Source organism: Bemisia tabaci, chromosome 1 (genome assembly GCF_918797505.1).
Source record: "Bemisia tabaci chromosome 1, PGI_BMITA_v3".
Lineage (NCBI taxonomy): Eukaryota > Metazoa > Arthropoda > Insecta > Hemiptera > Aleyrodidae > Bemisia > Bemisia tabaci.
This window is the reverse complement of record NC_092793.1, coordinates 14849775-14865826: the sequence shown is the minus strand read 5'-3', so window position 1 is coordinate 14865826 and position 16052 is coordinate 14849775. Positions and strand designations below refer to the sequence as shown.

At 35.1% G+C, this 16052-nt stretch overlaps 3 protein-coding genes across 7 annotated transcripts; 2 read left to right on the top strand and 1 right to left on the bottom strand.

Annotated features, from left to right (window-relative positions):
* Positions 1–796: 796 nt before the first annotated feature.
* Positions 797–8551, bottom strand: Ccdc58 (Coiled-coil domain-containing 58). Of its 4 annotated transcripts, XM_072296733.1 has the most exons (6): positions 8425–8551; positions 7763–7880; positions 4990–5217; positions 3658–3783; positions 2501–2647; positions 797–2055 (listed from the first exon to the last, which is right to left on the bottom strand). In XM_072296733.1, exons 4-6 carry the CDS (start codon positions 3748–3750, stop codon positions 1942–1944), a joined length of 354 nt encoding a protein of 117 aa, XP_072152834.1. In that variant the 5' UTR covers positions 3751–3783; positions 4990–5217; positions 7763–7880; positions 8425–8551; the 3' UTR covers positions 797–1941. The 4 variants fall into 4 exon arrangements, with proteins under 4 accessions (XP_072152834.1, XP_072152836.1, XP_072152840.1 ...); XM_072296735.1 differs by lacking the exon at positions 4990–5217; XM_072296739.1 differs by lacking the exons at positions 4990–5217; positions 8425–8551 and having other exon boundaries at positions 7763–8163.
* Positions 5162–9818, top strand: LOC109038440 (uncharacterized). The gene is made up of 4 exons (XM_019053483.2): positions 5162–5299; positions 5966–6087; positions 7062–7405; positions 9813–9818. The coding sequence occupies exons 2-4, from the start codon at positions 6024–6026 to the stop codon at positions 9816–9818; spliced, it is 414 nt and encodes a 137-aa protein (XP_018909028.2). The 5' UTR covers positions 5162–5299; positions 5966–6023.
* On the top strand, positions 8614–16052 carry LOC109038425 (solute carrier family 35 member F6). Of its 2 annotated transcripts, XM_019053468.2 has the most exons (9): positions 8621–8868; positions 9813–9896; positions 10243–10387; positions 11031–11181; positions 11862–12038; positions 12873–12983; positions 13974–14132; positions 15109–15263; positions 15792–16052. In XM_019053468.2, exons 2-9 carry the CDS (start codon positions 9820–9822, stop codon positions 15873–15875), a joined length of 1059 nt encoding a protein of 352 aa, XP_018909013.1. In that variant the 5' UTR covers positions 8621–8868; positions 9813–9819; the 3' UTR covers positions 15876–16052. The 2 variants fall into 2 exon arrangements, with proteins under 2 accessions (XP_018909019.1, XP_018909013.1); XM_019053474.2 differs by lacking the exon at positions 12873–12983 and having other exon boundaries at positions 8614–8868.

The window sequence follows — 16052 nt, the reverse complement described above, 5'->3', positions numbered from 1 at the left end:
GAATGGCACAGGTTACAATATTATTGCAATCATAAATGGTAAAATTATTGCTATCGCATCCAAATGTTGCATAGGTTGCCTATCTATAAATGGAAGGGGCTCCTCTACTTGAGTTTATTTGCCATACAATTTATTTTAGTTGAAATTTTTTCTGCGTTGCTAATTGCCTGTCTTCCCTAAACATGGAACTCATTCTACGGATCATTTAAGATGGGCATTTCTTAGTGAAGTGATCTAAAAAGAATGCAATTCCATGGTAAAAAAATCGAAATTTCATAGCACTGAATTGCAATTTTATCTCAATATTTTCATTGCACTGTGCTGCTTTAGCACAAGTCTTCTTGCATCCACCTCCTCGGTCGAATTAACGGCTGTTTCCATAGAGCACAGTTAGCAATTAAACGATTAAACAATTTTGAGTCCATAACACGTACTGCAGGGTGAAACTTTGAATGGCCTTTTTCTCACAGTTTTATTCTTTTGATCCGACAACATTGATCTGATATAACTTAGGCTTCAGCTTTCATGTTATGCGCACACATTTTTGCAAGCACTCCTCTATTTGGCAGTGCCATTGACTCGGCGATTAGTTTTTCTACACTGGGGTCCTTCTCCTGCTCAAGATCACTAATTAAAATTAAATCATGTGGGGCAAAAAACCTGTGGTTTGAGCAGAAACTTAGAAATGAATACCTAATTTTGTAATCTTCTCTTGTGCGTGTCTTGAATACAATTTTGAAGAATCTGCAAAGCAGGTCCCTGGAGACTGGCATTGAAAGTAGGAAAAGACAAGGTCTCAGAAAAAATAAGAAAAATGTTTAATCAAAAACAACTAAATGATTGTTCTGAAGTATTTACAAAATATAAAAAAATCTATGAACCAGCAAATGATCTGACAATTCTTCAGACTTGTACTAGCTAGGCATCAATTTTCAGAGGACATGCATTTACTGGGGAATTGTATACTTGATATTTTCGACAATAGTATGCAGTTTTTAATTGTTATTTTCTAAAAAGAAATTGAAGGAGTCCACTTCAATTTTTCTTTAACAGGTGAGAAAACCCACAGCTCTTGATAAAAAACTTTGGAAAGTAAGAGGTTACTTGGACCGCAGCCAAATGATGCATTGCACAAAGAGAACGCATTGCGTGGACTTAAATTACACAAATATATTCAAGATTTTTATGATTTTTAAATGAGGATGGATGATGAAGAGTCAAAGTTGGTTGAGGAAAACGAAAATATTTCAATTTTAACATATTCTATAAAAATATTGATTGAACACAACAAAAAAACTGCGCCAACAGGAGCGTAAGCTCAGACAGAGCCCATGTTAAAATATTTCTTCCCTCAGGCCACTCTTATCAACCGAATTTGGAAAGTGCATCATTGCCAGATGGGCAAATTTCAAATATTTCATACCATTTTACGGAGGACACATCATCAATAATGGGCCAAGTGCCGTAAGATCGAAAATTAAGTTAGATACGGCATATTGTTTGGGTGAAGTGCGATCAAAGCTAGATTAGTGGGTATAGCATCAGAAAAATAGCATTATAATGGAATATACCACAGTACTTAAGTGTCAGAAATAAAAAATTAAATTTCTGCCAATCAACTTTTGGGAACTTGGACCATTATTGATGATAGATTGACATAGCAACACTCATCTTCAAGACTCCCAAAACTGTGTAACTTAAACAGAACCTTCTGAGATTTGTTGACCTGAAAGTTGTTGCAGCTTGCACTTCTGTTGTTAAAAACTATCTATTCAATTACAATTAAAAATCAAGATTTTCACCAAACATCAGTGGTCTGAACTCGAAATTCTGAATATTACATATTTCCTACTTACACTTAGAAATTCAGACGAAAATACAATTTCCTAGTTTTAATGGCTAAGATGAGAGCACCGCTCTTCTTCCAGATAGAGAGCAACATCATAAAGGCAGTGTGGGTGGTCTATAAAATTCACGACAACGCTCATGGAATAGACGAAACGTCCTTTCCCTGATGACTTCTTCGACATTTACTTCAGTCTGAAGCAGTCTCAGCTGAAATGAAAAAAAATTCAGTATCAAATACAGCTAAAAAAAACTCACAGAAACAACACGAAATGTTGATTAAAGAGGTCCAAAAATAATTATAGATGGATGATGAAAAAAGAAGAAAATTCATGACACCAAAAATTTATGGTACAAACCAAAAATTAGCAAGAAGTTTCCATGGTTGGGTAATTGGGTATCCTGGATGGAGGAATCACCTTATAATAAGGAAATGCGTTAAGATTGAAAAAATTCGGGGAAAATTATGACAGAGTGGCACACATGTGCTTATACCTTGTATATTGAGGCAAAAAAATTAGCTCCAGTCTTTAATCAATCGACAAAATATAATCTTGGATGAGTTTTACTTAAAATGACTGATACTTCGATTTTTTTACCTTTAAAAAAAAAAAAAAAAAACTCATTAAAATTCATGACAGAAACCAATAAATACCTTGGTTTGCTCTTTCTTCAGTCTTTTAATCAGGTTTGAATCGTCAGGCTTTTGATCTTTCAGTTCCTTCAGTTCTTTCACTTTATCTGCTGTTATGTGAACGCATCCTTTGATTTTACCCTCTCTCGTTTCGTAGTTTTTTGTGAGCTGAGGAAGAAAAACAAACAAAATACCAAGTAAGTATATGATAAAGTTGTCTTATATTTCTACAACAATTTCGTACCCTGAACAAGCCACATTATTTCACATGATTTTATACAGCTTTTAATTAAAACCAACATTTTTGAATTTTCAACATCAAACCCCCAAAATTCTGATTAGATTATACATTTTCAAGTGAATTTTATGCAAAAATGTTTGTAGACCTCTTGTCTGTGCTGAAGTGTCAGTAACTTGTTTTTGAGTTCTTGGGAATCTACGTCCAGTTTTCCATGTGCGGTCACATGCAATAAACACTTACATGGCTAAACATATGTTAAAACTAACGCCATTTTACTTTTATTTCGTGTTTTGCCAAATAACAAAGAATATTTTTTTGACAGCTGTCAAAAGAAACTAACTTGATACTGCTCATTATTCTGTATCCAAAAAGCAACCACAAAATTGTTAAGCATTCATTTGTAAACTCGCAAGTAATACAAACAGAGTCAAATGACACCAACCATTAGCTTTAGGAAATATCTTTTCCAAATGGTCCGAAATAGTTTGCTTTGTAACGTCCCACAAGTAATTGGACCACATTTAACAGAAAGGAACCAAGCCACATCAGCTATTGCCAAAGCTGGACAATTTAATTTTTTACAAGAGAACGTCTGTGCGAATTCCTTTGAAAATTTTAAGAAATTTGTTTTGTACTGTAGAGAAAGTTCACTGAAATTTGCACGAAAATCCGCACAACCGTTTTCATGTATAAAATGAAAATGCCTGATTATATTTGGCAATAGCTGATGTGGCTTGGTTCCTTTCTATTTAAAGCGGTCCAATTATTTCCAGTGCTCATATTAGGTGGAAACAATCATCCTGGCACCGAAGTCATTTCACTTCAAATCATGACTCTTGGCTCAACCTGCAAATTGAGAGGACTGTTAAAACCAGCCACAATATTTACCATGCGGATTAGTGAATTTTGAAATTTAAGTATCCTTACTTATACTTACAGTTGAGAAAAGTTCTTTGCACATTTTTGTTGGATCTTTATCATTTCTGAAAGAAGCCACAGGAGTAGAATTGTTGAGAGCATAGACTATCATATCGTCAACATCGCGTAATTTTTTTATTATGTCCTGTGAAGTAAACAAACTAATATTAATACAGAATTACACATCCAATGGACATTGGTATCTAATAAAACAGATTATTCCAGCTCCATTTTACACATTATCCTAAAATTGTGAGGAGGGAGCAGGAGGACTCACAAAACAAGAATTTTAGAAATACAGTTGTCAGACGGTGGAAACAAATCCAAAGGCTGAAAATAATAATTAAGAGGTAATAATAATGCTGAGAAAAATAAGATAGCGAACAAAGACTGATCTGACACATTTTTATTCAGAGGCTGAGCCAAAAATACCACAGTTGATGAGATAAAAGAACTTCTTTTTTTTGTTTACTTCTTAGTAAGATAGAAGAGCATGTTCAGCAACTCCCTCTGTTTAGCTTTGTCACTTATTTAACTATACTTCATTATATCACTTACGGTGACTTTTCACACCTTCAGTGATCATTTTGAGTTTTGCCCCTCTCTTAGACACTCCTCTGAGCAAAGCCAGGGCTGCAACCCTATACGGGAGTCAAAAAGGATGAACTTTAAGGAACTAGAATTAAAATTATTTGAATGAAATTTTAACGCCATTATAATTCTAGAGATAGATTTGCCTGAGAATACGGAGTTACTTCCAAAATTGAGAGGAGAGGGCACAACAAATGTCATTAACGCAGTGACGTGGTCTGTAATATTCCCTCTCTTTTACTTGAATGACCCATGAACAGCATGAGTAAAAAGAAACACGGAGGACACAATGCTGCTTTCTAGTCTCTTTCTCTTTTACTCACTGACTCAAATGCCAGCCAGTCGACGGACGATGAGACAGTGATTGGAGCATATACCACTAGATGAGCAGAAAGAACACAGCCCCTTCTTACTCATTCTTGCCTCAGGAGGAAAAGCTTCTCTTTGACAAATGAAGAGACAGAACGAAGAGGAAAAATCAAAATACCACTTGCGGATGGAGTGAAAAAACTTCTCGTGTCCCTAATTTCCCTCATGAACTTATCTACTCCACCGTGTGCATCATCAGAGACATGACAAAAGCCAATACAGCAATTCTACTGACCTGAAACTCTAAAAAGTCCTCGCATTCCATTGGGAAGAAGTAACAGTTAAGATTTTGTCAAATAATACAAGGAGTGGAAACAAACTATGATGTTAGGAGCATTAAATCACGTTTTCCTACCGGGATAAAATTGTAGATAAGGAAATTGAACCTAACCTCAAAGTTTTCTTGTTGATCATAACAAAGCAGTGTTGCCTATGTTGACAATCGAACAATTTATCTTTAATCATGTATTTTTCCATTTTTCCATTTACTGCACGCTCGTTTTGTTTTGGTGTAGCTTTTTTTGTTTTATTCCGTGAAATCTGTCCTGAAAACCCTAATCTTTGTGCGATTAAAAGTTACTCCTTCTAATTCGTTACTGAGACCAATATCACACAGGTCCTAAAACAAAAGAACAACAGAAATTGATCAAGTGCGAAAGTGATTTCAGGTACAGATTTTTAGTGTAATCATTGTCTACCAGGTAAATTAAACTTCAGGTATTATTTGCCCTCATTATTTCAATGCGTGAGTCTTGCATCAACTGTCAACTCAACTAGTCTTTCTTGTATCATGACTACATTGCTTATCAACTGAAGGTACCCATTCTCGCAGTCATGCCTCCGAATATGAAGCGCAAGTCATTCGGTCTCTAATCTCACCCAACGTCACTTAGATTCAGCATTGCCTTCCTTTACAAGTTATAAATGGGCAGGATATAGTGTGTTAATTCATCAGCCCCTCCTAATTCTGAAAGGTCATAATGCCAATCTAAGTCATTTATTTCTCCAACAATCAGATTTCTGTAAAACTGCTCAGTACTGAATATGGTGATCGCTGAACTTCCTTGCAGTTTTTTTGCTAGAAGTACCAGCAACTTCATCACCAAAGACTGCTGCACCATCACATCAGTCTGTGAGACAACTGATATCTGTCCATTCTATGATAGGAATAATTATTTAGTTCAATTTCAATGTAAGATTCCATACGATTGACAACTTATTTTGTAAGTTCGTCATCCTCACAATTAATTTTTTACCTACAGCTTCTGACAGACTGGTAACATTTGAGGTGTCAAATGATAACTTATATTCAGTACCTAAAGCAGTCTTGATTTTTACCTAAAATAGCCTTTTTCTTTATTTTTCAGTTTTCCCTTGAATATAAAGACAACCAGTGCCCAAATTTTCTAAAATTGTGTACCTACCATGGCAGACACCTCCTCTTGTCCATTGATGACCAACACTGTTCCCACAGTTGTCTCAAATGAAGGTGGGTTTTTGGTATTTCAGGGTCCTTATATAATGAAAGATGTGGTAGGTAAACCCTTCATGCAAATCGTCTTTCAGTCAAATTTTCTAGAAATTATTTATCGACGGCGTAAGTCCGCAATCACATATCTCGTTTGCGGTGTCTGAAAATCTCAATCTCTGTTATTTTTTTAAAGGAAAACAAATTGACATCATTCCTTGAACTTCTTGCAGAATTTTCTTCGCACAGAGAAAGAAAATTACGGCAGTTTTAAAGAATTGCCGATGAGTGGTTTTCCGTTTAAGAAATGAAGTAACACAGAAAGTCTGCGAAGTCGCAATCCGAGTTATGTGATTGCCGACTTACACCGTCGATATGTTACTCTCCATATCACTCCAAATGAAACTCTTGATGAGTGCTTGGAGATTTCATGTACTGTTTTCAAAATATTTAAGCTTTGAATATCAGCAAAAATTTGTTTATGCACTTCCAAGTATGGTAGGAGCAAACAGCCAAGAGACGCAGGTAGAGAGGAAAATCATTTTTTTAATGATGTGAACAGTAATAAGTCATGAGTGAGAAATGAGTGGATGGTAAAACTCTGAAAACCCTCCGGAGAGGCAGGTCAAATTTTTTGCCATTGGAATGTGCATCGCACCAGTTGAATGAGACGTCCCATGTAATAAGTAGAGGTTATAACAAGCCAAGGATTGCCTCAATAGACCGTTATTCACACTGAACTCTGGTAAGAAGAGGCAACCGCGCGATGCAGGATGATTATTTTTATTAAAACTAATTCAATGCATAATTCTCAAGATAAAATCATTAAAGTAAAATAAAATAAATCCTTTGAAAGGACCAATTGAGCCTTTGAAAGCCTCCAAAAAAGTTCATCAATCAGGTTTTTCACGAAATGTATTTTGCAATGAAGTAATACTTAGTACGTTTGAAATGAATTTGTTCCTAGTTTTAATTTTTCCCCCCATATTTTTCAGAAAATACAGTGTCCATGGTAGAAGAAGCCAGTAACAGCAGCATGACACCTGCAATTAGGAGTCTTCTCTCCACCGCACATTCAAGCGCGGAAGTTTTGGTCGGTCTTCTGCAGATTTTAATGGCAGAATGTGGATTGTATCTTGCTGACAAAATGGGACGTGAGATACCTGAAGTAGGAAACAATTTCAGAAGTGAACAGTTCTTTGATTCAAGAATTGTAAAAGAATTGAAATTGGATTTTTCCAAAAATAGTGATGGAGTTTACACCAACAAGTACCTTTTACGAGGCTTCTCAGAGCCATCAATAGAGCTTTTATGTGATCCTCACAACCACAATGTTCTTGTAACTGCTATAATCTCCTCTTTTAAATGTGTGTTTTCAGTAGTCCTCAAAACACAAAATTATGTTATCGAGACTTCAAAGAACAATTACATACTTTTGAATATGAAGTCACTCTCTATCAGATTTAAAAATGCCATTGCTGTTCCTGTTCGGGCCTCAATTTTAAACAAACATGGCTTTCCAAATCCTAGTCTGGAAGGTTTACCTGATGAACTCCTACACCACATTTGGAAAAAAATACCTCAGCCGGAGTTTTTACCCCCTTTGCCAGGAGTTTCTGCAGTTTTCACTGCAGATTGAGAGAATCTCACTAGACTCTGACAGCAAAAATCGATTAGAGAGGGATTCTTTACTTACATTTCAAGTCTTCCTTTTCATTGTTGGTACCCGTAGGAGAGAATTTCCCTGTGGCTCTAGATGAAACTTGAAGAGCATCAATATCCATTTAAAGTGATTGGTATCTTCCAACAAATACCTAACATTAATTTTACGTATTAGATCACATTAGAACATGAAAAATTGGTCTTAAGAAATTATTGTCTTGCAAATTGGCCTTACACATCATCAGTTTAAAATTAATGAAATAATCATTGATTACTATGTTTAAGCTCCTTCTTGGATTTGTTTCTCAATTTATATATTTTAATCTACCCTCTCTACCAATATCAATGCAGGTTCTTGAGCCAAAAATTCCACTTTTCTTATCTTATTTTTGTAAGGAAGCAAACTTTTAATTATTGTAAGTTGAGAATTGGAATACATTTTTTCGAATAATAATTTTTTTTTAAATAAACAGGTACATTCAAAGTCCCCCCCCCCTCCATATCTTGTATTTGAACTGTTAAAGCTACCATCAAAGCAAATTTTACATTTTAATTCAATGTAAAAAACTTGCGGGAAAGTTTTTATCAAGATTGGCAGGATCAGCATTTGCTCCAAGATGAAACATTTAGAAGTAGGTAAACTGTGAAACATCCTTAATTAGTGCTGAATATTAAAGCATACAAAAGTTTGCTCACTTAATCCTCTGTGAAGTTCACCTTTATGTCAGAAACCCAGCTCTGTTCAAGCAATAAACATACTAAACTCTGTAATCCAATTCCCATCTGTTTGTAGCCAGTTTTATCAGAAGCAATGACACTAATTAATACAAAATTGATTACTCATAATCTTTCGACAAAGGACCGAAAAGTGTCAATTTCTTTTTTGTCAGCTTCTGATTCTGTTTTTATGTTAATTTATATTTATATTTTTTCCAACGTTGTCTTCCATGTGATGCGTCCTTCTCTTTTCACTTGTACAAGGAGTGAGCTTGAAAAAATTCATTTTAAATCAAGGTGTTTTTTTACCAATGGATTGTGAGCATGAGTCATCTCATCATCAATCATTAAGGGTTACAGTAGTAACGTGTGAGCCTGCCTCTATACAGAAGAAAAAAATTGTAGCTGGAAAATATCTCCTCTGTAAGTTCTTTCTTAAACTTTTAATGATGTCAGTTAATTTAGCAATTCTTATTACCTCTAGTTTCTCCTCTACGCTCTACCCTTTTTTTCCTCCAAACAATCTCAAAATTTTCATGACTTTCTCAGTATTCATCACGATATATTGTTTCAACCTCATTATGAGAGATGGAGGTTTTGCACATGTAGCCTGATTTTCTTTTCTAAAATAAATGGATACATGAGGGGGAATTAATAGTAAAAAAGAAATAATCTTTTTCTGTTTATGTTCAAAAAGACTGTATGTGCATGTTCAGAGCATACTTGAGTAAAACGATTTTTCTCTTGGTTTACGTAGAAGTTAAAAGTTGACAAAAAGCTGAATGGAAAGCGTATTGACATTAGAAGAACGAATATTTTAAAACACTTCTTAAGAATTTTGACAGCTTTCTCTCGTTGCATTTTTCTTGCAGCCCTCCAAAATAGGAAATCACATCACCAACCCTTTCAGATCTTTTTGAACTCATCTCTTTTTTTGGTTATTTCTATAGTCAAAGTGCAAAACCAACTACCTCGAATCCATTGCAGTGTTTCAAAGTTTCCATTCCTATATTATTCTTTCCAATAGAAACAAGCCGACTTCATAGCTTGAAACTTATACAGAGGATTCTGCCAACGGGGGGAAAACTCAAAGAAGCTATTAAGAAGTCACAATGACTAGTTTTCCAAAGAACAAATAAAGTATGACGAGAAGTCTGCAACATGATAAATGGTGGTACAAGGTTTTGCTCTTTGGGCGTCGATTAAATGTCCATAAATCATGGAAGTGATGTGAGTTTTAGAAGATCGGAGTTCCTACAAGATTTGCAACCTGTTCTCTCTTACAGCATATTTTTAAGTCGTGCCAAAGGAGTTAAGTTAAAAAAATCTCTTGCTTTATTGTGTTCTATTTTTCTTTTTTTTTTCAGATTTAGAATGTCATGGAACAAATTTTATGTGACTCAAGCATCTCTGATGGTTTTAAGCAGCACTGCAAACACTTTGAGTACAAAGTAAGATGTTTTTAACTTAACTTTGATTTTTTACTGAATCATTGCTCTCTATTTTTTATTTGATGTCACCAGAGCCAGATGTTTTGGATGAAATAGCCTGAGGTTTACTTTCTTTAGAGAGCAAACTTTGCTCAGGCATCATTGATTCATTCGCTGAGCATCTTATGATGAAAGTCGTCAGCATTTTCTTTTTTACTCTAATTTTAAAACCCATGGATTCCTTGCATGAAAGAGATAGTCAACCAAAATCATCGTAGTCAGAATGACATCAAACTGGTCTTGCCTCTTCCACAAGAAATACACGGGAGAAATGTTAGTAAAATAATTGTTCATTGGTTCCTTGCAGGTGGGCTGACCATTTACATGCTGAAAGCTCAGATGGTCAGGTGAGATCATTCTCACACCCATTTGTTCAAGCATGTTCCTCCTTCTTTGGAGAATTTTTGTGCCTGTTACTGTACAAAGCATCGCACTCATGTAGACATCTTCAGGTGAGATTTTCTTAAAGCTTCAGTTGAAAGTTAAAAATATCAGTCAATGTTTAGTCGCCGTCTACTTTCAACATTTTTTCAAAATGCCCCAAAAATAAAGGAAAATTAAAAAAGCAAATTCCAAGATCCTGGATGAGTAAGGAAGGATTTTTTTTTAAAAAAAAAAAAAATATAACAATAGCAGTTGAACACCAACGTGCAGTTCATTATACTTGGATTCACATAATACAAGTGTTTTTGATAATACTAACCTAATGTCAATGAATATGAGGGGAGAGGAAGTAATTTTTACCGTGACAGGGACGGCAAAGTGCAGTTTGCTCATAGACAGCGGAAAGTTAAGTGAGACTCCACAGCTCATGTAATTTTACTTTGTATCCCATGACTGCAAAATTCAAAGAGGCTGGTTTCTTGTACACCTTTTCAAGGACTTAAGACAATGAGTCTCGTGTTCCCTCATGGTGAGATTGGAACCTAGAACCATGCGAAGAGTGCTGGTCTCAAGTCGTATTTTAATTTTATTTTTAATAACTCGGTAGATAATCTAATCAAGTTAGACATTCATAAAATTAACTGTATTTAACTCTGGCCAAGCCTTGGAGTTCTTGTTTTATTTCGAACTTAATTCCTCTCTTTTTTGCAGGCCAAAAAGAAAATTGGAGAAGAAGAAGAAAACGTTGTAAATTTCAACCCTCTCATATTCATAATTCCTGCCGTTTGTGACATGGTTGGCACCTCTTTGATGTATATTGGTTTGAATTTAACGTATGCTTCTAGTTATCAAATGTTGCGAGGTTAGTATCATTATTTTTTGTGTTGGTTCTGCACCTGCCACACTTGCTTGTTAAAAATTGATACTAATTCAAATCAGTATTTTATACAAACTAAATTTTGAGTTGAGCATCCAGAGCATTATTGGCATGCTCCCATAATGTTTCATGTTTTCATTTAAAAGGTGTCTTTTTGCAAATCTGCCAACTTCTGGAGCAAGCCAGTCTTAGCAAAACTAGGGGGTAGGTCCCCTGGCTGCTACGTAGCTTAATCGCCCTCGAAGGCTCACTTTCTGGGTTGCCGTGTGATAATCTAACTAGAACAGGCTCATACAGGCTATCGATAGCGTCATAATTCATGAAATTCAACTTAGTTGATTCTCAGAACAAACTGTGACAGACATTGAACTTTTACATTGTTGAAATGAGAGAATTCTCAATTTTATAATGCAATAAACAAAAATTTGGATTATAATTCGGAAATCGGGACAATAATTAAGTTCATCTGTCGATAGCAGCAAAAATCGGGGAAATCAGCACAGTAGAACAAACTGTGACAAAAAATGAAAATTTAGAAGGTCAGAGAGCCTATAGTAATGACCATATCTGCTTTAATAATAAACATCAGTAAATTACAGTCACAATGTGAAAGTAAATTCAGGTTTGTTTTAAAACTGTTTTCCAATTTTTGCTTTCAAACACAGGTGCGGTAATTGTTTTTGTTGCACTCCTCTCTGTGGCTTTCCTTGGCCGAGAAGTGAGTAAGAAAGAATGGCTCGGAATCTTTTTCACAATCATAGGCTTGACAACAGTTGGGCTTTCAAATCACTTTCTGAAATCTTCTTCTATGGTCGATCTTGACAGCAACAGTATCATCACAGGTAAAAAACTAATAATCCATCATACTCTAAGTAAATGTATCGTCTTCGAATATTCAGTCATTGTACAGAATTTTACTTCTGATTTTCCCTCTTAATTCTTCCAAATTTGAAGCTGTCTAATGGACACTAGACAAGGTTCGAATTGAAGCGTTACGATGCATGATCCCCAAGTAAAATTTCATGTAGAACACAATTTGGACAGCAATATGCCAAAATAAACTCCTAACTGAGATATATAATGGTTTTTGATGCGTGAATTCAAATCTGTCGCTTTTAAAAAACGAAACTGCAAGTGAGTCGAATTGCGTACTAAACTTTGCTGTGATAATCTCCTTGGCATGAAAATAAGATAATTTCAAACTTGGTCCTCCGGCTCAGTTGTTGCACATTGTTTAAACTTTAAATAACACAGTGTAGGGAAGAAACACTGCTTAATTGAAGAGCTCACTGTGACCAACATAGTGCAAGATTTGACTCACAAAGAGAACCGTTTTTCTTGTGAGCAGGCAATTCAAATTTCCTGTTGCCAGTCTAAACTAAAAACTTTAATGTCCTACTTATGCGTTACTTTTAAGAAATTTGTATTACCCGAATCAAATTCTACAAGAAATTTTGCGTAGAAAATATACATTATCATGCTTTGGTGGAACTCAAACAAATATTTTACTCTTCTTATAATTATTGCCCTAAAAATGTCACCCTCAGGAGAATGAAGTAGAATGCACTACTTTTCAATGACCATCTAACTTTGAATTTCAAAAATGTATTTCTATTGCAGGCTTTTGTTTGCCTGAATTCGTCACTCATCATTCACTAATTTTTGTTTGGTAATAGGAGATCTTCTGATCGTACTAGCAACGATGATCCGCGCCATAGAAATGGTATATGAGGAAAAATTTTGTGTCAGTAAAGATATTCCTCCTCTTCAAGCTGTTGGGTGGGAAGGTAAGATTATTTAGACATCAGTTTGAAGGGCTTTTTCTTGATACCTGGGAATGCAGTCAAGGAGCTATAATATTTTCAATTATAATCATTGCTGAAGACTGCTACAGATTCAAGATAATAGATCAAAGATTGCTCTAAAAGGGATATTTTTAACAGTTTAAGGGAGAAAAATGCAACAAGGAAAAACCCGGAGTTCTCTTGCTTTGTAATCAAATGACCTCTTACATTAGGTACTTATCACCACAAAAGGAATCTTTCAGCATTACTGGATAAAGTAGCAGCACCAACTGAAGAGCCAATGGCTCACTAGGCAAGGTGCAAATTTAATCATTATGATAAAGGCATATTTCTCATCAAAATTTCTTGCAGAACTCGATTTGTGCAACAGAAATTATTGAAAGTTACATTAAAGGCTTTACCGTTTTTCATTGCCTAAATTCAAACTCTCACTCATTAGGAAACCATGACCTTCTTGAGTTTAATGACAACCGTTACAGTGACAGTTTCTGTGGTATGGAAAAATAGCAAACTCGATCTCAACACTTTGGCTCAGCTGTTGCACATGTTTACATTTTGATAACCTAGAGTGCGAAGGAAGACTACTCGATTAAGAGGCCTACCAAAACTGAATAGTTTGCAATCTAATTTACATGCCTGCTGGTTTTTCTTGTGAGCTGGAAATTAAAATTTTTCGTAACCATGACTAAATATAAATTTTAATACCTTGATTAAGAGTTGATTTCAGTAATTTTCGTTGTGGGAATTGTCTTCTATTTGAAACTTGAAATCAAATAATCTACATATGATAGAATGTTTAAATTTGTACCTAATCCAGATGTCGAATTAATTTTATCAACCATGAAGAGAGTTCTTATGCTCTCCGCCATATTCTACATCCTTCTATTTTCCTGAAAGTTTAGCTCATCTTATATGTTTTAATTGGTAAGCAAATTATTTTTCAATATTTAATTAATCATTCTTGACTTATAGGTGCGTTTGGCTTTATGATTCTGAGTACATTGATGTTTCCCATGTCATATGTAAAAGTCGGTCCTCCGTTTTCAAATAATGCGCAAAGTGTTCTAGAAGATTTTCCAGATGCAATCGTGCAAATGAGGAATAATAAGTTGATCGTTTTAGCTCTAGCAGGTAAGAGCATTTTTTTAGGAATTATGTCGTAAGGAAGATCCCTCACCGAACTAACATAGATTTTTAAATTTCATTTAATCATTCCAAAATTGTCTTAAGTTTAATAAGGTGGCGCAGGATAAACTCTCTCCCTATTTTACCAGTTGATCAAATTTCAAACTTAACCAACCATTGAAAAATTGAACGAATTTCCTGTCAACTTACTTACCTATCTGAATGTTGCTTAATTTTAACAATTTGTTCAAGACAGCTACAGATAGCTTTGATCTCAAATTTTCAATATATAATTAGTCATAGTTTTTTTCCAAGGAAGTCATCTTGTGTTTTTTACAGGCCCTAACTACTACTTATGTTTAAAGGAAAGTGTGTTTTCCAATCTTAAAAACCCTTTAAAAATCAAGAAAGAAGAATGAAATGACCCAAAAATCAGGGAAATTTGTATCCCATTGCATAGCTTCAAGTTGGTATCCTAGTCAGATCGAAAGAACATCAACTTCTGAATCATCATTCCATGGTATCTCAGAATCGCATTGGCAAAACCTGAAAAAGTTAGGGAGTTTCGTTTGTAAATTTTGCTGACCACCCTTAGCAATGCGATTCCTTGCTACTATAATTTATTCAAAGAAGATTAAGTGTTTTTAATTCTTGACTTTTATTTTGATCGATTGAATTTGACATGTGAAGAATTATTTTTTATTAACTTACCTGAAAACTCCATGAAACAATTTAGTAAGATTTCTGTCAAAAAAGCGAAGTTAGTGTAGAAATTTTAAAACATCACAATTAACATCCTTGTTCCTCTAGTTTCATCACTGATTTGGCTACATGTAAATGTATTTGAACTTCTTTGGAGAGTAAGTAGCAAATACTTACTAATTTTTCAGGAGGGCGTTCCGTTGTGCCTCAAAGTATTCATGGTTTCAGACAGTAAAGTACGTACTTTTCATAGGGATGTTTTCCCTTTTATTTCTTCCAGGTGCTGTCGTAAGTACATCTCTTAGTAATTATGCAGGCGTTTACATAATGAAGCATTTGACATCCACCACAAGAATGGTCTTGGAAACCATACCGACCCTCTTTGTCTGGCTCTCAAGTATTTGTTTGGGTTGGCAAACATTTCACCCTCTCCAGGTTGGTAAATCAACATGTAGTTCTTGATTATATATCAATTCAAAATGGGGCAATGGCAAAGAATTTATGCAGGGTCATGTTGTAGCACATGTAGTTTTACACGTGTAAAATGTTGTGAAAAAAATCATGAAGTTCAGATAATCATTTCCGAGGGAGAAAAAGCTGATCAAAAGACAACAGTCGAGCTAATGCTGCAAGGCGCTGCCTGAAAATGGGTTTCTGCCAGTCAGCAAACGCTGTCTCCCCTGCCTGACTGTCATGAGCGCCTGCCAAAAATATAGTTTTGAAAGGGTCCTATCTTGGGCATTTTCATAACAGGGTTTCTTTCCCATTCAGGGTTAAAAAAAAATGTGAAAAATTTCCAGAAGCTTAGTTCACTCGGTACTTTCAGAAAATAAATTTTAAAAAATTGGTGTCACTGACCCTGACCCATTCCTCATACTTCAGATTGATTGTGAGTAAATTTTCCTTTTATGAACTGAAATCAGTTTAATAAGTCATAATGAATCCAGCATTTCTGTTTTTCAGATCTTGGGTTTTGCCCTGGTCGTTTTGGGTATGTGTCTGTACAACAATATCACGTCAGGATTTTGTCAGTTCAGGTGTTCATGATATCAAACAAATGTAAAAACATAATTTGAAGACCCGTCAAGCATCAACATCCAACAAGAAGCCTGTTTCGTGGCTATGTTGGCCAAAATGTGCTTTCGCTGCTGACAAATTTTAGTTCCTCCTCTTTTATCTTTTTCAATGTAACCTTAAGAAAATAAATCAATAAAAATTGTTGAA